The sequence below is a fragment of the Danio aesculapii genome, chromosome 7 (assembly GCF_903798145.1).
Source record: "Danio aesculapii chromosome 7, fDanAes4.1, whole genome shotgun sequence".
Lineage (NCBI taxonomy): Eukaryota > Metazoa > Chordata > Actinopteri > Cypriniformes > Danionidae > Danio > Danio aesculapii.
The window spans coordinates 38,083,163-38,105,796 of NC_079441.1; the positions used below are offsets into that span (position 1 = coordinate 38,083,163).

General features: G+C 35.4%; 1 protein-coding gene across 1 annotated transcript in view; it reads right to left on the minus strand.

Annotated features, from left to right (window-relative positions):
• ambra1a (autophagy/beclin-1 regulator 1a) overlaps positions 1-22,634 on the minus strand; it is a 116,626-nt gene that overhangs the window by 55,863 nt on the left and 38,129 nt on the right. The window contains 1 exon segment of the mRNA XM_056461872.1: positions 16,351-16,461. Within this exon segment, the coding sequence (XP_056317847.1) occupies positions 16,351-16,461 (111 nt within the window).

The window sequence follows — 22,634 nt, forward strand, 5'->3', positions numbered from 1 at the left end:
AAAAAAATATTTTTTTTCACATTTGCATTATTGGGTATTGTGTGTAGAATCTTGAGGAAATAAATTAATTTAATTCATTTTAGAATAAGGCTGTAACATAAAAAAATTTGGAAAAAGTGAAGCGCTATGAATTCTTTCCGGATGCTCTTTCTCTCAAAATAATCCAGCAGTTTATGTCCATCTTGTACCCAAATTTAGGTTAACATGACCCAGTATTTTTAGCTATTGAATGGAATTGAAAGCTGAGAGCAATTAAATGCGACCCAAAGATGCTTCTTTATTACTCAACATGTAAGATTTGATTTGAGCGAATGTACATCATATGATTGCTTTGATATATGAAAACACATGGATTTATTAGTCTCAGATTTAAAGTTCGGTAGCAAAACTATGTAGTAACATAGAAGTAGTAATCAATGTAGTAACATAGAACACTGTTGATAGTTCATGAATCATTGATTTGAACATTTGTGTTAGTTAAATATTAACAGGATTAAATTACACTGAAAAACTGTTCATGGACACGCTGCATATTTTATTATGGCTGCTGAAGTACGGACAACAAACAGTAAGGGGCAAAATCAAAAATCCAACCTTTGTTAAATAGATTTGTTAAATGAAAATTTACTCACTATTTACTTCCACTAAAGTAGTTCCAGACCTAGTAGTTTCCAGATAAGAAAGTATTTTAAAGAAAGCTGAAAAATGGTAAACAATGACATCCATAGTTAAAAACTAATACTATGGAAGTCAATAGTTACTGGATTCCAGCTTTTTTCAAATGATATTCCTTTGTGTTCATCAAAAAAAAACTCTTCTAAAGCTCTGAAACAAGTAAATGCAAATGATGACTTTTTAATGAATGATGAATTCTCATTTTTGTGTGAACTATCCATTTTGGGTATGCATTAGTTAACATTTAAAGTGGATCAAAACCTTTTATCAAAGTTGTCCTAGAACAACAACCATTCATGTCTTTTTTGATCTCCTGTATGCCATAATTTACTCACCCTCAAGCCATCGCAGATTTACTTTTCTCCTTTTAGATGGACATGACTGGAGTTAGACTAAAGCCCCGCTCAGATCACACAAGTTTTATTGTCAGTTGCAAAAGTCGCTATGTCAGACTATGCGATTTTGTCTTGACTTGTCGTGGGTAACAAACGTGCCAAACTACACGTTCCTTCACGATCAGTCATCCTGTGATGTCTACAATGAGCGTTATTTCCCAAAGCAGTCACAGGTGTTGCTATAACAATATTTCTTATCTTTTTCATTTCAATGTTTGTTTGTTTTTTTCATTTTGAAAAAATTTGTCAATCTCAATAAACACTTATGCTTGCTGACAACTAGGCTACATTATTTAAAGGCATTCCTTTTGGCATGGATAGAATCAAATGTAAATTTCCTTTTTAAAATGAAGATATTTTCTTTTAATCTAAATTTTCCAGCCATGGTTTCTTATTAAACACTCCCTCATCTAACCTTGCCACGAGTGAGACGAGACAAAAAGCACATCAGCACCAAAGAAAAATCATGCTCAAGACAAAATAATGACATATTAAAAAAATAGCAAATTTATGACAGAGGTTTGTAATACAACAATAACAGTGAAGCATTAATTAAATCCTTATTTTCCACAGAGCGAAACACATCATCCACCCACACAGTTCTGTAGAGTAGTGGACAGGCACAAACTAAAATTAATTCCTATATTTTTCTTGTAAAAATATCTTTTTGAAAGGAATTTCGTTTGTTATCATTTGTATCTTAAATTTAATGTATTTTTTGTTGGTCAGTTATCTACTAGATACACAAGAACAATGAATAACATCTGAAGTAAAATGCTTCAAAACCAGTCTGCTATGTGTCAGCGTCAAAGCACAAACTGGTTCGTTAAACAAAATATAACCTAGCCTAAATAAAAATAAGTGAAATATTCACAGTTTCAGATTAAACAGTTTTTATTTTTAATGGCAAATTCATACATTGCACCGGTCAGTTTAAATTTAATTCGTTTAATCAAGTAATATGAATAGGCAAGACAGGTTTTTACAATGTATTTCTAGAGGCATTTCTAGATTACCTTGGAAGAACGAACTCGGTCAGAAGGCTAAGAGAACTCAGAAACTCATTGTGACAATGGAGGTGTCTGCATATTTGAGCCAGTCTGTCAAATAAAATAGCTTAAAACACTTTAATATTTTAGAGAAAATACTTTGCATAACGAATGATTAATCTTCTTCACCCGAGACCCACCCATAAGTAAATATGCAGCCTATTTTTTGATTACTTGACCCACGGATTAACAGCAGCACCCGCAGATATAACTAAGAAATGATGTGCTCCTATTGTCCAGTGCCACCCACATGACGGAACTTGTCGTGAAGATTGGGGAAAAAATTAAACATGCTAGACTTTCTCAGTCGTAAGACATGGTATCGGATGTCATGTACTATGCCAAATTACACAAGAAGAAACGATTGAATCTTGTGTCATGACGCCCATTTGTCATTTAGGATCTCCACGACACCATACGTCAAAGAAATCATGCCAAAATCATGCCAAAATCATGTGATCTGACCAGGGCTTAAATAATACCGAAGCTCTTTCTAGTTATGTAATATTGGTTAATTAATTTGAGTCTGGCTATCACAGATGAGACAGTAAAGAGGTTGTGCTTATTTTCATTAAACGTAGACACTATTGGGGAAATAATTGCATGAAATTGCTTCGGCAAGCATTTTGCACACTATATGGGCATACTTTATTATACAAATGCACCCTATTTTATTGCCTTTACAGCGGTGGAGATACTACAAACGCTGATGCATTTTTAAATGAAATCAAGAAAATTAATATTCATAAACTTGGTGCAGTTTTTACATCAATGGATGTGGTATGTGTGTGTACAGTATCTATTACAATCTCAAAGCCGGAGCTCTACAACTATTGGAAAAGCCCTCCATCTCTGAGAATTTACAGATATATAAAACACATCTGCCCTGCAGTGACTGTCAGAATTTCATTTGGGATTTTACTTTCCAATGTCACAAAAATCCTCTTGCTGCACTAAAACCAACTGAGCTTGCATTTATGAGAAGCACGTGGAACCGAACTTGCACTAACATAATAAGAAATTAAAATAGAGAAGCGGAAGCATGGTAGGGGGGGCAAAAATCATACATATCTTATTCACAGAAAGACGACTTGCTACACCTTCTTTGCTCTAACAAGAAAGGACTGTGATAAAAAAAGAACTAGAGCGGAGCAGTTAATTTAATTTGACTCATAGCCCACTTAATTAAAATAAAACTAATACTGTATGTGCTGCTATCCCAGAAAAAAAGCCCTTAGCAATCCATTGATTTTTAAGTTAAGGCAACTCAAAAGGCAGCTCTTTGATTTCAGGCATTGCGAAATCATAAGGCTTGGAAACATTGCAATTTTGGTCCTCTGTTTTGAACAAAAAATACACAGTGCTTTTTTATTCTAACATTATTATTTGCCTTCTGCTAAAGGCCACCAACAAACTCTGACAACTATTCCATTCCTACACATTTAATGAGCTGGGTGGTGTTAAATGCTAAATCAGTTGTGATGGCTTATATTAAGTTGGAGTTACAATTACTCTGATGTATGATCCCCAGCAGATTCCTGACATTATTGACTTGGGAAGGATAATGTTAATGGTTTCTCAAAACGAGCTCCCAGAGCTTTCAGCAGCTTTATGAGCTAGATTTGTCCACTGTCTCTGCTGGTAACTGAAAATCCCAAAACAACTCTCCACCGTAACAATCATTTCTCTGAAAAGCCTTGTTGTCCTCTTTAATTGGTTCTGAAAATCAGATATTTTATATTGATGCATGTAACACTATCATCGAAGCAGCACTATTTTCATTCAACAGCGATAATAAAGAATATTTACTGAATACAAAATCTGCACATTTTAATGATTTCTGAAGAATCATGTGAAACTAAAGACTAGTAATGGCTGACGAAAATTAAGCCTATATCCACAACAGATCTTATGAGAAAAATAGGTTAATGTTACGCTTATAGGTTGTACCATGTAGGTAAAACAATCCTCCAACCATTAATTAAAAAGATTTACCTAGGAATCTACTTTGTTTCATAAAATATTTTTTTGACATATTAATTACTATATTGCCATAGTCAGCACACATCATGGTGTGTGTGACTGAGAGCTGCACGTTACGTGTATGGGGCGTCAGCATCAATGCATCACATTCACTTTGAATGAGTGACGTCAAGCGTTGCCAAACTGAATTGTGTATCTGTCGGTGAGGCTGTAGAAGTTGAGAATTTCTCAACTTTTCAAGTGCCAACGGAAGCGTCAGCCAAACAAATCGCTTTTTGCAAATACCCCAGCTCAAACAGTAGCCGACTGCAGACTAATTTCATTAGCTGACGCTGCTATAATGATTGGGTTGGCCCTAACTTCAGACACACCTTTCATCAAGCATTGACGCTGAAGGCCAGTATGAATCGGGTGTTAGAGCAGAGCTTATTTATATTCGCGTTCAATCCAAATATGGTCAATTTGGACCTTCTGATTTTAGGGGCATTTTATGGAGTAATAAATGAGCATATAAAACAGTTTCTGAATTTCTTACCTTAGCTATATACCCACTATGTAGACATCAGAGAACAATTTAACTTATGGAACCAATGCAGTATATGGCACCTTCCCATAATTACAGCCTTATGTAATACTATGAGGTACACACACTGGTGCCACAATTTGGCATCGGTTTGTGTTGCTTAGCAATGTATAGAAATGTAAATGTAAAGATGTTCAATGTAAAGACCGCGTTCAGGGTGTGACCCGATTTAGTGACCACAGACCTTTGATTACATCAACATTAAACATTCTTATCTATGGTAAACTTTTAGTTCAAAATAGTGCTAAAAGGACTGTGCAATTCATCCAAATTCAATTTAAATTCGTCTCCAACGATTAAGAAAAAATTCATTTTCAGATTCATGTGAAAAGCAGTGAAATCACATAAAGTGACATTCGCAGTATGGGATGTGCTTCAATGATTGAAGTGTATTTGATTCATTCATCTTTTTTCTTCAAGCTCTATATATAATGTAAACCAAAAACATTTTGGTCATATGGCGGACTTATAATGGTTTTAAAAAAATGATGATTTTGATAGATAAAATAATCCAAATTATTGCAACTATACTACAACAAAACAACAAAAAAGTCTGGCATCATCTGTCTTTCTCACAGAAAAGTCTAAAAACTAGGGATGTAATGATTCACCTGACTCACGATTCGATACGATTCACGATACTTGCACATTTACAATGTCCCCTGCTGAAAAAAAAAAAAACTCTTTTACTGGGGACTGAGATGGCTTGTGTGGAAAAAGCCTTTCCTAAACTAGAGAACAGTGTGTAAAGAGGTGGTTAATAGGCTCTCTTATCCAGGGAACTGGCCACTGGCATAAAAAAAAAAAATGATGATTTATAATTGATTTTAAATTATATGATTATAAAATTACTAATTATACAGTAGGATAGAGACAGGAGTTGAACATGATTATAAAGATGAATGATTTATATTACTTGAGAAGAGATAATCATGAACATTTTGAAAAATTCAATAATAATAAGCAAATTATTATTAAAATATGCATAAAGTAAGTTGAAACGAAGAGAGAAAATATAATCTAATACCTGGATCAGTAACAAAACAACTTTCTCTTTCAGACTGAAAAACATCTTCACCCTTTCGCTATGAAAACACTGATGCACCGTGTGATCTCCATAACACTCATCACAGCAAGTTGAGTTGCAAATCAACCTGTCTGCGTGGTTTGGCTTATTAATAGTTTTTTTTGCGTATAGACGTCTGTGACAGTAGATTTTCACTGTGCTGATGGTTTATGTACATCATATGTGTTGTTCTGTTAGTGCATGTATACGTCTTTTTGCAGAATTTGCACACAGTTTGTGTTTTGTCTGACACACTTCACCACTTCAACACTTCATTTTACTCTGCCGCACCACCTCTTGCTCGCCGCTGTGCAGGCAAAGCGAGTTTGCGCCTGTAAACACGGTGCCCCTCTGTTCAAAACATGTCTCACGATTCGTTAAACATTTCAACCAGTTTGAATAGTCACATTTTTAATCAATTTTCAACCGGCTCACAATGAATCGTTGCATCCCTATTAAAAACCATGCAACGTTTAAACAAAAAGTACCTGTGGGACCTCTGTGACAATCTATTGTATTCTTAAACAAAGGTATTTGCCACAGAAAGATAGTAAGAATAAGCCAAATAGTTTGAGACTAATCTGACGCACAATTGATGCACATATTTAGTCCTAGAACTGACCTTATAAAACAAGCATTTGTCTTGTTGTTCAACTTTGAATTTAGCCTCACAAAGTCAAACATTCAGACTCATGGCATGAAGTCCTGAACTCCACAACGACCTTCACTAGTCAAGAACTACCCTGAAGCAATCTGAATGACATGTACAGCAACAAATCACAGTTTATTTGTTTAGCATTTTGTTTATAGACATGAAAAAATCTAACGCTAATGTCTCTACAATGCTGGTGTGTGAAACTACTGCACGTTGTCCGGTGCATAGACTTCAGCTCTGCACAAAAAGTTTGACCAGAGTAGAAATGGTCGTGCCCAACTGAGCTTGGTTTCTCTAAAGTTTTTTTTTTTCCTTCACTTCGTCAATTGGTGAAGTTTGTTCCTCGCCACTGGTTTGCTTGGTTTGGGACTTGTGGAGCTGCGCATCGATGGATTTGCTCTTCAGTGGCGCAGTAGGTAGTGCTGTCGCCTCACAGCAAGAAGGTCGCTGGTTCGAGCCTCAGCTGGGTCAGTTGGCGTTTCTGTGTGGAGTTTGCATGTTCTCCCTGCGTTCGTGTGGGTTTCCACCGGGTGCTTTGGTTTCCCCCAGTCCAAAGACATGCTGTACAGGAGAATTGGGTAGGCTTAATTGTCCGTTGTGTATGCGTGTGTGATTAAGTGTGTATGTGTTTCCCAGTGATGGGTTGCGGCTGGAAGGGCATCTGCTGCATAAAACAAATGCTGGATAAGTTGGCGGTTCATTCTGCTGTGGCGACCCCAGATTAATAAACTGATATCCACTCACTTTGGAAAAGATGTTAGATTACATGAATATACTGGCAATTAGGAGAGTTTGCTTGCCCTCAAACATGCAGTTATACATGGACCTTGGTTCTTTTTTTCTTTGTATGACTACTAGCTACATTTCTTGCTCCTATTAAAATAATGGCTAACTTCAACGTAGACCATCTCCATATTCAAAACTTGAGACGCTTTGTTAATTTCTGCCTCTTGAAGCCACATATTATGATGAAGTAAATGCATCAGAGAGCATGGAAACATCTTAGCTCATTAATACTTCTGCTCTTTGGCTGAGCTGGCCAGAAAGAAGACTTCTGAGGAAAGGGTTGTTAATAAGAGAATTCAAGTTCAAGTAAGATAATGAGCTTGCTCAGCTAAAGGCCCACCAAGCTTGGTTGTCTTTGCCGAAGAACAGATTTGTAAAACCCCCAACATATTCCTCCACCTCTGTAGAATCTAATGAGTCCTAGGTTGTCTTTGTGAAATGGAGCAGTTCTTGTTTTGTTCCAGAGTTGCCAGAAATCTCACGAGGAAACTGCTGTCTTCTCAGGGGATTCATAGGCTATGGATGGCTGGTAGCTGTCCAGGGCTACTGAGTAGGTTGACTGCTCCGAGATATCAGTCAACGTGCAGGCCAATGATTCGGCTGTCGTGCCTCCTGCTACTGAACAATGTCATTATCGGTCCTTGGAGGTGGCTGTCTCTGCTCTGTCAGCTGATAGGGTGCAGAGCTTTAATTGTGTGCTGGTTGAGGAAGGAAGGCAGGTGGGAAGGAAGGACTCAGGTGGACAGGTATCAGACTGTTAAATGGATGGTTGTTTAATCTAATTGGAACTAAAAGTCATCTACCCTGAATTTCTTACAGAAAGGTTGGCAAGATTCTAGGGCTGGGCGATACGGCAAAAATGCAAACTCTATATTTTTTCCATACTGAACAATAATAATAAATTTCGATACACATTGTTAATGCTTCCAGCTTTAAAAGGTATTATCCCAATAATGACTGATGACAAAATGACAAAAATTTGATTCAATAAATTACAATTTAAATATTGTTTATTAGCAAAAACAGATTAAACATTTGCACTTAAATTAAAACAAATAGTAAAATACATTTTAAAAGACTAATTTGGCATTAAGAGGTAAATTAAATGTGCAAAACATAAACAATAAAAATATACAGTACAACTTCCAGCTAGTCCACACAAATTGCAAAACGTTCAGGGTGTTTTTTTTTTGGGGGGGGGGGGGGGTTACTTTTTTAGGTAATTGAATAGGTTGGTTGTGTTGCCAGACTTGTTTTTTTTTCACAAACCATCGACATGCTTCTTGTCACACTTCAGATCCACTTCCATATAACAGAATTTGTGCTGCCTTTTTTGTCGATAATTTCATCATCTTTGGATAATAACTCAAGGTTAGTTTACTTCCGCCACTGCTTCCACTCATTATTTCTTTATTTTTGTCATCTTGTCAAGTTTTTTAGTAAAGTGCGGTAGGAAATGGTCTTTTGACTTCATGCTGATTGGTGGTTGTTGTCGCATATTGCTGCTGTGTGATTGGCTCTTATATCAATAGAGTAAAAATGTCCAGAGCAGATCATTGTTATCTACATAAATTGTATCGCGATTCGATATATTATCGTTTGATATATGAACCCTACAAGATTAAGAATCTAACTACTCAATTTGGTGGTGAATTATCCGTGTTCTCCTCAATTAGCTGCCTGGGGCAGAATGTTCTTGTATAAACAATAAAATAGTGTTTTTTTCAGGATTTGTTCTATAGTTTATTAGAGTTCAACATGGTTATAAGGAAAAATACTTCTGCTATTTTTATATTTTAGTTTAATACATTATGCATACAGTAGATAAATAAGCCAGGAGAATTTTACAAAAAGGCAAGAAGAATTTCCACTTGTGACTAATAAGGCATGTTGAACATTTCTTCAGTCCTAAACACATTGGATGTGTATACCGAAGCTCAGCTCTGCAAATTACACAGTTTTGTCACAGTTATACCTTAATATCCTGACATTTGCCATTTTCGTTTACATTTACTTTACCAAGACTAAACCTTGAACTACATCAAATTAATACTAGTGCAGGTTTAATCTATTTACAAGAGTAAACATCAATGGGAATAAAAGTCAGCATGTTAAGAAAAATTATATCAGGGAGAAAAATTTAAATAATAATTAAACTTGGGGCGACATGGTGGCTCAGTGGTTAGCACTGTTGCCTCACAGCAAGAAGGTTGCTGGTTCGAGTTCCGGCTGGGTCAGTTGGCATTTCTGTGTGGAGTTTGCATGTTCTACCAGTGTTGGCGTGGGTCTCCTCTGGGTGCTCCAGTTTCCCCCACAGTCCTAAAACAAGCGCTATAGGTGAATTAAATAAACTAAATTGGCCGTAGTGTATGAGAGTGAAAAGGGGTGTAACAGATCACAACCCACAGTTCATAACGCACGTGACCCGCAAATTAATAACTTTTTTTAACTTGTAGGTTAATCCAACATTTGTAACAATTGCAGCGATATCGCCCCCAGCGTCATTCAAATCACATGTATGAAAGCATTTTGGCTTCCCTGTAAATTATAATAATGACTAAAAAGTAGTGGTGGGACCTACCTAAATGCTTTCTTAGGCTATTAATTAAAGGTATTATGTCACTGTTTGTTTAGCCTGCATTAATGCATTCAATGTAAAGCTGCACAATTAAACATTAAAAGATTGTAATCTCAATTTAAACACGCACAACATCAATAATAAATGATAATGATTTGCATATTTTTATTAATCCTTCGAATCGCTGTATTCAAATCTGCATTTGATCGAGAGAGATTCAGTTTTTACAATTTTCAGTAAGTTACGTGTAAAACATATGCTGGATAGGTTGGTGGTTCATTCTGCTGTGGCAACCCCTGATGAATATAGGGACTAAGCCGAAGGAAAATGAATGGATGAATAATTAAACAAATATACAATAACATCCCTTAAGGACTCAAGACAGTCACCTAAATTACTATCATCACAAAAAAAAAAATGAAAAGACCTGTCAGATTCAAGTCAGCTTCTGTTACTGTCCAACTTTTCATCCAAAAGGCAAATAATTACTTCTTTTATGACCCAAAAACCTGTAACCTGTCCCATCTACACTAATAATTGCATAGCCTGAAGTCTGACATGCTATTTTTAACAGGTGCACTGGATTTCTAACAGACGTGTCCTTCGCCAATTTTTGGATGTAAAAAAGTTCTCTTAATTACGGCATTAAACACAGTCCTGAAATATTTAAGCCAGAGCACATAATTAAAGCACCCACAAGCATTTTGTATGAACATAATTACAAGTGATTTTTTTCTGACAGATAATCTAGACTGCATTTAAATAATTGTAGATGAAAAAAATCATATATGCCACCCAAAAAAAAAAAGAAAAAAGACTAGGTGTACTTCATTAAATGCTATTGGAAGTGCATGTCTAATGGAAATGTTTCGATCTTAAGTGTTTTCTAGAACAATGAGCATCCACAAACTGAGCATGAGCAGTTTAAACATTACTCAGTGCTGTAATGGCTGCACAATATATGAACTTCTAATGGGCTGCAAAATCAATAGCACAGTTTATTTGACATCTAATGCCTATAACAGGTTTCTTGTATTTGTAATTAGTCTGCAGTGATGCTCCAGAGGGGATGTGTGTAGTGTGGGAGGACAGAAGAATGCACTCAGGCCTCTGTAGAGCGACGGCAGCCTGCTGGGAAGTGAAGAGGGCGTCTGACCGGGGGGTGAATGTTCTGCTCTGCTGACACGATCCAGCTCTACCTCCTGCTATGCCCCATTTACTTCAGCAGAGCTGTAGCGTATCTGATCCTATGTGTTTGATATCTAACAACTGCTGGCTTTCTTCCTCTTCCGATTACAAAAAGATACAATAACTCAATTTGTGATTAATGTCAAGTTAACTTTCGCTTTGTAAAACTGCAAGCTGTGTGGATCTAAAATTATATTCTCTTTCTCAGTACTGTGTGCTTAAAATGCAAGTCTACTTTAACTTGAGTTTGAAATTATGGTAGACTACCCCTCAAATGGGAAAAGCACAAAAATAAACTACATTGTTCCATTGTCCTACATTGTTGGAGTGCTGTGCTGTAGCTTTCAAGACCACAAAAACCTGTTCATAGCAAGACCGCAAACTAGTTACTGTTGTAAAAACTATATTAATGTCATTGTTAAAGGTGCTGTAAGTGTTTTTACTCTTCTAAAGCATAAAAATACCATATGTTTGCAGATATTTACTAAACATGCCAAGTAAACATGCTTGTTTATCTGAAAAACAATGCTGAAGTCAGATATTCTACTTTGAAAATGTCTGTTATGTGCTTGAATGTCTGTCTTTGTTTTGGTTCTTTTAACCCACCCAATACCACTTTAGCCAACTATATTTCAGCAGCCCTGGTTGCCTTGTTTGAAAACAGTGCATTTTTTTTTATTTATTTCGTGACAGAAATGCGAGTTCCACATGAGGTTATTAATTAGCAAATAATATAAATATTCTGAATGAAACATTGGGTGAGCAGTTTACAATGAAATCCCGTATCCTAACAACACGCTACATGATGATATTTGCGGTGAATAGCAATTTGGGCTGATTGCACTAGATGAAATATGACAGAAAATTTAAACACAGCCATTCAAAAGCACAGAATAGTGCATTTACTGCACTCTACACAGAGTGGTAAGGTAACAAAATGGTAAGGTTTACAATTTAATGAATACATATTAAACCTCTTTAACATTATTAAATGTAGATGCTGAATCACTGATATATGTTGGTTTTGAGTCTAAAGTTCAATTTCAAATGGTTTATTTTATTTTCAAGATCTGAGGTGAACTATCTGCTGCTGCTTTCAGTGGTAGGGTAAAAAATTTCATGTAAAACGGCATTCAATCCACATTACTAGCATTTAACATTGAATAAAACAAATGAGGTTTACCACAGGTGATAATTGTCATTTATCCTATAGTTCACCTGTGAGAAACGGAAGCTGTTTCTAATATATAAATTTCAGGTGTTGGTTATAACTAAAACTCCTTTTAATATGGAAAATATTCCTTCTATCACGTGCCGTTGTTTTTATTTAGAACACCTTTAGGCTCGAGACTCGCTCCTGTTGGTTGTCAATCTGGCAAACTGCGCTTGCGTTTGTTTTGATCCAGGAATGCAAAACCTAGTTCAACCACTAAGTGTCAAACTTTCATACTGCACCTTTAATAAATAACTTATTGATGGGTATAATTATACACAGAGGGATTCTGTACTTGCATTTCAAGGCAACAGATATGGTGAATTTAAAAATCATCCTATAACCACAAAAATTACCTCACGAATGACCAGGCTGCTGACCTGATCTTAATACTAGTACTCCTGGCAGACAAGTAAATTATTGCAGTCTCATATTCATATATAAAACACCATCATCATATCAGCAAGGCATATCAGCATAATTTCCCATATATGTTCGATGGCAATGTTTACATTTCAACTGATCATTTTGAGAAATCAGCCATTATCGGCCAGTTTTTCAAACTCTTCTTATTAATATCGTGCATCCCTAATATGGGGCTTGACCATGTTCAGAGAAACTGGCCTGGATTTCTAACTCCATTCACTGGCTCTGAATCCTCTTAAAGCTATTAGCATTTATCAGCTCTGCTCAGGACACTCAATGCTGCACTGAACAGAGACAAAACAACAAAAGCAAAAACAATTGGAATCAATTCCTAGTTTTGCAAACAATATTTTATGGCTCATATTTCCAATCATCCACCTTTATTTGGGGTACTTAACGAAAAGCCACAACAAGAAATATTGTGTGAGATATTTCAAGCCAGAGACTTTTTTCCAGGGTATTTGGGCCAAAGCCTGGATTCTGCAAGCCAAGTGTGGAAAAGAGATTTTCCAAAACAATTGCATGTGTTTGAAAAGCTTTTACAAAAACCTAACAAAATCTTTATTGTCCACAAAAAGCCATTGGATTCAACCAGACCCGACTGGCATTGGGACATACTTCTGCATGTGTGATATGTATTGTAACGTTCTGTCTCATTTCTTATGTTGTATTTTTATACTATAAACCAATGTTGCTTGAATAACCTCAGTTTTCATTGTACTGTCTGTGAGATGAGTATTTTAAAATCACACAATGACCTTTGACACAACAACTGACAAATAAAACACTCAATCCTCAATCAACAGATTGTCAGCAAGTCTGGCACATCTGGGTTAAGAGATAAGTGAAGGTCAAACTCAATTTAACAAGGATCGACTTTTTTACCTTTAAGGATTAGTTCACCAAAAAATGAAAATTCTGTTATCAATTACTCACCCTCATGCCGTCCCAGTACCCAAAGAGCTTTGCATGCCTTCAGAAAACAAAGTCCAGGAAAGGAATCAAAATACGCTATTGTTGAATTAACATGGAATGTCTTGAAAATATCTTTCTTTCCTTTTCTGGATCTGATCTTCTCCCATCATCGATTTTGTCCCCCCTTGCTGTCTACAGAGGGTTAACAGGCTCTTGGATTTTATCTAAAATATCTTTATTTATTTTCTGAAGATGAATGAAGTTCTCAGGGGATTGGAACAACATGATGATGAGCAATTAATAAAAGAATTTTCATCATTGGGTAAACAAATCTATTAATGCAACAACCTCGCATTCACAATATATATTTTCTTTTATTTCTTGGTCTGTTTAAATTTCTTGATTCTGATTGGCTGGAAGGTCTTTTATAACAGTTTAATGCACAGGTCATTCCAGTTCATTTTAATCACAGTAGTATGCGTTGCCCTCAAATTTTAGTAACCATAATAAATATGACAGTTGCTGGAATTTTGTATCTGAATCCGAGATCCATTCCTCTGTGCAATCTGGAGGACACCAATAACTGGTTTTATATATATATACAGTTGATGTTATAATAATTAGCCCCTTTTGAATTTTGTTTTCTTTTTTAAATATTTCCCAAATGATGTTTAACAGAGCAAGGGAATTTACAGTCTACAGAACAAACCATCGTTATACAATACCTTGCCTAATTACCCTAACCTGCCTAGTTAACCTAATTAACCTAGTTAAGCCTTTAAATGTCACTTTAAGATGCATAGAAGTGTCATGAAAAATATATAGTCAAATATTATTTACTGTCATCATGACAAAGATAAAATAAATCAGTTATTAGAAATGAGTTATTAAAACTATTATGTTCAGAAATGTGTTGAAAAAAAATCTCTCCATTAAACAGGAATTGGGGAAAAAAATAAACAGGGGGCTAATAATTCTGACTTCAACTATATATATATATATATATATATATATATATATATATATATATATATATATATATATATATATATATATATATATATATATATATATATATATATATATATATATATATATATATATACACACATGAGAAATATCACAGGAGTAGCAGTGTGATATGGCTGTATATCGGCACTGGTGGGAAGCATGCGTTGGTGCATTATTGTCCCACCAATGACAAATATACAGCCGTTCAACGGCATAAACGTGTATATAAAAGAGAAAATCAAACACGGAGAATCTAAAAATCCTTTTGCATGAGAAAGTACTTTCTTCCACTATTCACTCACATCTGCATCTGAAGTTAGAACAGCAGAAACCGTTGCTACTTCACACACGTCACTTGAGCTAGTTTGATTCTCTAGTGTAATGTCTAAAGTGATGACAAAACAGGTGAATCTGCTGACATTTTAAGATTATAAGGCTGAACGGCATGAAATGCCATTACCACAATACCACAAACACTACCAGAGTTTGGTATAAATACAGCACTACAACATATAAAAGAGATCGACTTAGAAAGTCACTTACCTGTTTTATAATTATTTGATTAGCTGTAATTTAAAATTCAACGGTCTTTGCTCTGTTTAGTAAGACTTTATAAATGCAAATTATAAATATTTAAAATAGGCACTGTCCTTATAAATAAACTGCAAAGTTGCAATTTAAACAACTGCATTCTCATCTAATAAGCCTCAAAAGTACATCATGTTGTCCAACAGCTGCAATATTTGTTGAACTGTAGTGAGTTTATAGTCACTTTATGTAAGTGGAGTAATACAGAAGGGTGAGGAGGCAGTACGAATCCTGTTATTGCAGAATCTCGCATGACTATCAGCCAATCAGATTCGAGAACCAGACAGAACTGTTGTATATATATTAGATGAATACTTGATGAAAGATTAGATATGCCCATATCATATATCACACATAGGGTCGCTCTCTTTATCTGTCCACCTGTGTCTGATTCAAAGTAGGCAGATCTAAAGTGTTGTAACTGATGAAAATGACTGTCATTTTTACCCATTTGGTCAAATATTGCGCAAGTAGTTTCAGCTTGTCTACAATCTGAAAAATGACTATGGAATAAGCAGGATAAAGTATATATCTGACTCTGTGTACATGCCCTAACCTCTGCTTTGGAAGATCCTGAAGATTCTTACAGGCTGAACAGATGTTAGTGCCTAAGTGCTGCCAGGTGTGAGATCAAGCCCAGATAACAAGAATCACTCTGCAATCTTGTAATCAGCCTTGGGTAATCGCCAAGAGCTTCCAGTAACCCTCGTCGTGAGAAAGAAAGAGAAAGGCGGGGAAGAAAATAACTCTAATATGTGACCAATTTCCTCCCCTGTCCATAGCATCTGCCCTCCATCAGCTGCACTCTTGTGCTCAGTGGAGTGCTCACTCTTACCTTTCTCTATCACAGTGCAGCCTTTCCACTCACTGTGATTTCCCCAACACTGTGGGCTACTGAATCATTTTGACTTTCTGTTCGGGTGGTTGGCCACATGGCAAATATTAAATCCCAGAAAAAGAACACATGCGCTTTTCTGGAAAACCCCATAAAACACCCATGAAAACAGGGATGCTAATGTTATGGTTCAATCAGAATCCAATTCAGTGTGTCACAGCACCATTTAATATTGTCTACAAAAACATGCATCTTAGATAAGATTTTTGCCCTGATATTAATATTTTTTTTGTGTGGAGTTTCTCGTGTAAAACGTATTCCTTGTAGACTATTCAAAACTGTTAAAGAATAATTCTCTCTAAGACAAATGACATTTTGGCATAAATCGCTTTAATACCACTCACCATTACTGATTTCAGGCAAGTCAAATTTGGTGAAGTCCCACCACTGCAGACGATAGGTTGTGTTAGCGATGTTGCTGGCCACTGCAGATTGACCGTCTCCAATTACAGCACCTTCAAAGACAAGAAGTAAAAAGTAGATATAGCAATTTAAAAGTTTCATAATAGAACTGCACAAAAATGATATTAAAAAAAGATATGAAAAGCTTCACTTGGAGAAAATTACTCAATGTGAAGTGATTTTGTGGGAAAACTAATCTCATTTGAAAAAAAGGGAAAATTACTTTTTTTACTCTGAAGGCTTTTTAAGTTAAACAGTAATGTTTGATTTAATGAGACAGATCAATCTAGTGATTTGGTTGAAAAAGGTGGCCTTCAAAATCTATAAAAAGAACAGTACTGTTATTTCTTTCTTATCTTCTTTTTCAAACAGTAACCCATCAGACTTTTTGAAAAGAAACATTAGTTGCAGACGTGTACAAATTCTACTCTTTCACTCTAAGAGTTTCACTCTTAATCTTGTGACACATAGATTTGTGTTAAAGGTGCAGTAGATGATTGTCTTCAGAAACATTTTTTATTGTGCTTGTTGAAAGTCTCTTCACATTCCAATAGTAATGATTAAAATAAATGATCTAAATGTATTTATATGTATTTTTATATTCTGGGTAAGGAATAAGACAAATAAATGTTCATCCAGTTAAAACTTTAGGCTGAAGTATTTCTTTTAGACAGGTAATGTTATGTGTAAAACTCTTTTAGTCACGCAAAGGTTATGTAGATTTTGTTGTATAATGAATGGGTTTTATGTACGGAATTGTTGTTCAGCCAGTGAAATCTTCCAGTCACAGACTGATGTGCCTATTTTCAATTTCATAAGGGACCTTTTACAGCATTGATAATGTCGATTTTTATTTAGTTTAACAACAAAACATTAGTAAATAGCACTATTCTGCCTAGCCTGCTTTACTCAGGTGAAGTTGGGTTTTTATTCACATTGGTTCATTTTTGAACAATGACGACCTGTGACGTGCTCCCTATATTGTTTACCATGATACTCTGAATATTCGGTCTGAAATAGCATGTAAGTATGGCTTAGTAATAAGTGTAATACCTGCACGCCAACGGCCAACCACTAAGCATACAGTAGTTGCTTTAGGCCAAAGCCCGTGAGAAAGTGAGACATACATGAAATTAGCTTGCTACACAACTGAAAACATGCTAGATATAATACAGTTTTTCATTCTGAATTGTAGTATTATAAAGTATTATAAACTTTTCTAACCGGCTAATCACATGAACTAGTGGGTCTCTGTCATCTTTAATGTGCACGTTCATGATATCAGGAGGTTTGGCTTTGATGGCAGTGGTGAGACTGTGTTTCAAAGATATTATGTTAACCGGCTAGCATTTTGGCAGATCACCTACTGCACCTTTAATGTTTAAACTTTAATGAGAGCCTATCTACACAATGTAACAATTGTCAAGCCATATCTAAATACTGATTACATTTTTCAGTATGATGCAGCAAAGTAAATTGATCAAAAGTAAAATAAAAACATGCATAATGTAAAAAGAATACGCTGTCCATAAACATATTGCACAGTACAACTGTTAATTAAATACTTCTTGAGAACCAAACCAGTATACTGGAAGAATTACTGAAGGATTGTTAAATGCTGAAGACTGACTGAATATTCAAGAATAAATTCAAATGTTAAATACATTAAAACACTAATACTGCATTTGTTAAATGCTGAGAAGTGACTGAATATTCAAGTACAAATTCAAATGTTAATAAATACATTAAAACACTACTGCTGCATTTTAGATCAAATAAAAGACTCCTTTAATATACTATAAATCTTACCCGAAGGGACTGAACAGTAGTATGCTGTACATCTGACCGCAACAATAGATTTCAACAAGGAAACTCAAACTGCATTTAACTAGAGGATCTGCTGTGTTTTGTTGTGGTTTAACAGGGCATATCTGAGCGCAACCCAAGACCTGAACACTCAGTTCAGTGCAGACCACATGAAAATGAATAACATGAAGGGTTCACTGAAACTGGTCAAACCCACTGCGTATATTCTTGTTCAGTTAAAGGATAGCAGCTAAAAATAAATAGCCAAAAAAACAAAACAAAGGTCTTTCATATCTCCACTATATTACATATCAGCAAATCGTCTTTGCATTATATCTAGACAATAACAGTTAAGCTTTGTATTGCCTCAGGAATTTAGTCTATCTGAGATAACTTGTTCCGTGAAGATGCTTACATAAACTATCCTGCACTTTGCAAATCAGAGAACGTACTCGCCACTGAATTTAATAGAGGTCTCTGCCTGCAACATAACTCTTCTCAGAGGTAAACAAGGAAATGTCAGGCTGTCCTCTTCAGTGCTCAGCCCCTGTCACCATAATTACAGGAGCGAAGAGGGAAGGCTTTGGCCAAATAGTACACTTAGAGGTCCATTTGGCAATAGAGGGTCGATCCTGGGCCTGGCAAACAGATTAGATTTGCCTGTTATGACCTGAACTCAAGGAGACGTAATGCAGACATAAATATCTATTACGAAGCTTTGCCCTGCACTCTGCCGTCTGCCCATTACAGTGCACAGACACCCAGGTGTGGTGAGCTGGCGTTCAGATGGGCTTTCAGGAGATGCTCTAACAGCCACGAGCTAATGAGCTGGAGAGTTTCTCTCACTAGAAAAGACCCTTTGGGAAACTGAACGCTATGGACTTTACACTAAACCTAACCTGAAATCAAACACATCTGATAGTGCTGGGTAAGAAATGTATGAATCGAAATCATCAGTAAAATGTTACAGTAAAATGTTTACTGGCATCAGTAAAATGTTACACCATTATAGGCTTACCAAGCCTGCAATTACTTGACCAAAATGCACTGAAAATATAATTATATTATTAAACATTAATGAAATATTAAAATACATTTGATAAAATATTGCAATTAAACAAGTAAAAAAATCTGATGGCTGCGGAAATCAATCTCAGTCTGGGGGGGGTGGGGGCTTGGGTCAGTTAATCAGCCATGCTCAGTGCGAATGTTTGTTGAAAAAATAGATTTGGGAAACACCAAATCAACAAACTATGTTTATAACAATGGAACTTGCAACCTTAGTTGGCCAACAATGTTTTTTCGGAAACGCAAACCCTGGGCGGGCTGTTTGAATTGTGGGGGGGGTGGGGGTGGGGGGTTTGCTTATGCTGGTCCGACAATGGAAAAGTGGTTGTTCCTTGCTCCACATGGTGGGTATTGCGTTTTTGTTTTGTTTATTTTTTAAGGCGGCACAGCACGTGACAAATTGCAGCACTTTGTGTGAAGAAACACGCATTTTCAGCAGCCACATCTGTATTACATTTGTTAATATTTTTCCAAAAATATATATATATATATATATATAGAGAATATAATTTAAAAAATGAAATGTTCTATTGTTTTACAAATGTGAGGTGATAAGGTCAAAACAAATGTTATAATATTCTATCCTGCTTTCTGCAATTACTTGATTAAAACACATTGAAATAATCATTAAATATTATTCAAATATGAAAATACATGAAAAACATATTGCAATCAAAAAGTGAGGTGATGTCAAAAGAAAATGTGATAAATGTTATGCAATTACTTGACCAGAACATACTGAAAACATAATATTATTAAATATTATTAAAATATTAAAATCTACATGATAAAATAGGGCAATTAAAAATTATAATTTTACATTTATTTTAAAATGCAATTTTTCTCATTGACAGTTTGTGGGTATGTAGGTCACACAATAAAATATTTCATGGTAATTGTGTTAATGGATATTTTCTTCTAAGCCAAATTACTCTTGCTTGTCTTCTGAGTGGACATTTCTCAAATATTTCTCAAATTGACAAATATGCCTCAGTAAAATTAAAGCATATTGTTTTCCACATCAGACAAACACTTTAATGTCTTGCATTTAATATGTAACGTTAATATGAGTAATTTAAAAGTAAATCCACAGTAATTAGAATATCTTTATTGTAACAGAGTTAAAATAAAAAATTAATGTTTTAACAACCAATATTTTCATTGTCAACAAGCAGAAGCAGTATTATTTAGTAGACAGAGACTATAGGACAAATGAAGGACTTGAAAAGGAACCTTTCAAATGTGACGTAAGGGATGAGTGATGGACAGGTGGAAAAAAAGAGGTCACTGTATCCATTAATATTAAATCTTCAGTTTTTTTTCTTTAGAAGTGCAGGTTGACAAGAGTGCAAATCACAAAAGAAACTGCACTAAAAAGTCATTAAAATGACTGACACGTTAAACACATCAAAGAGACACCATGCCATTGACTGAAAACAATGGAGATAATTAATCATTTTATAAATGGTTGTATTTTAAAGACAATTTTTGCTGGAGTGCAGTGGAACAGAACAGATGAGGAACAGACTGAGTTTACTAGAATTAGTCACACTTAAGTGACAATTTCATCAAAACAAGACAAAAAGGGGCAAGTATGTGGGATTAAGCATTTATCATCTGTCACAGACAGTTATGTGCTAAACCTTTTTCACGGTTATCATTTTCCTCATAGACACACAACAAATTGCGCAGGAAAAAAATTTGAACTTTTATAGAGTGCAGAGAGCCGAAGAGGATTTCATAAGGTGTACAGAAGCTACAGAGACACTGGGGAATAAATTCATTTACATTTTTACATTATTTACATTTTTTACAGAATACAGAATAAAAGTGCCAACAATGCAGTGTTATTTCAAAACACAGAGTTCAAAAGTTGGCTTAACACGTTTGTTAAAAGAATAGTTAAAAAAATTGACACATTTGTCATCATTTACTCACATCAAACTTGTATGATCTACTTGTTTGGGACATAAAGATAAATATTTATTGTTTAATATAACTTTTAAATTCCATACTTCTATTCTTCTTTCATATCACACTGTAAAAGCATCCATAAATTAGTCGTTTTTACGTATTTTGGGATTCATGTTTTTATTTTAGTTTATTCATGCATTTGAATTGCATTATGGAACCTTGATATTTTTTCCAATAACTTGTAACCTTGAAAAGTTAAAAAAGTGACTTATATTAATTTATAAGTTACATTTGAATATTAATTAATTTATTTAATGTTACATATTGTTGCTTATTATGGTACAAAAACCTTGTAATAAACTGCCAGTGCAATCTTTGCTATTTTACACTTATTTCTCTTTATTTTTTGTTTCATGTACATTATATAATTTCAAATGACTAAACTGTCAATAAAAAACACTTTGTTAAACTGTAGAGTTGAATTTTGAACATCAAAAGTTGACAGAGCAGAGATCAAGCTCCCATTATACAATTCACAAATGTAAATTTCAGTTAAATATATGTATAAAGATAACTTTTTACAGTGCACATTAAAATTGTTTATAGTTTTGAGTTGTCACAAGCAATATTTTTGACAATTGTTTGGAACTGAACTGCTTGTTAACAAATTTCTAATCAGCCAATCGCGTGGCAGTAACTCAATGCATTTAGGCATGGTCAAGACGATCTGCTGCAGTTCAAACAGAGCATCAGAATGGGGAAGAAAGGTGATTTAAGTGACTTTGAACGTGGCATGGTTGTTGGTGCCAGATGGGCTGGTTTGAGTATTTCAGAAACTGCTGATCTACTGGGATTTTCATGCACAACCATCTCTAGGGTTTACAGAGAATGGCCTGAAAAAGAGAAAATCTCCAGTGAGCAGCAGTTCTGTGAGCGCAAATGCCTTGTTGATGCCAGAGGTCAGAGGAGAATGGCCAGACTGGTTCAAGCTTATAAAAAGGCAACAGTAACTCAAATAACCACTCGGTATAACCAAGGTATGCAGAAGAGCATCTCTGAATGCACAACACGTCCAACCTTAAAGTGAATAGGCTACAGCAGCAGAGGACCACAACGGGTGCTTCTGTCAGCTAAGAACAGGAAACTGACGCTACAATTCACACAGGCTCACCAAAATTGAACAACAGAAGATTGGAGAAACGTTGCCTGGTCTGATGAGTCTCGATTTCTGCTGCATTCGGATGGTAGGGTCAGAATTTGGTGTCAACACAATGAAAGCATGGATCCATCCAGTCTTGTATCAGGCAGTTCAGGCAGTTGGTAGGGGTCGAATGGTGTGGGGATATTTTCTTGGCACACTTTGGGTCCATTAGTACCAATTGAGCATCAAGTCAACACCACAGCCAACCTGAGTATTGTTGCTGACCATGTCATTGTT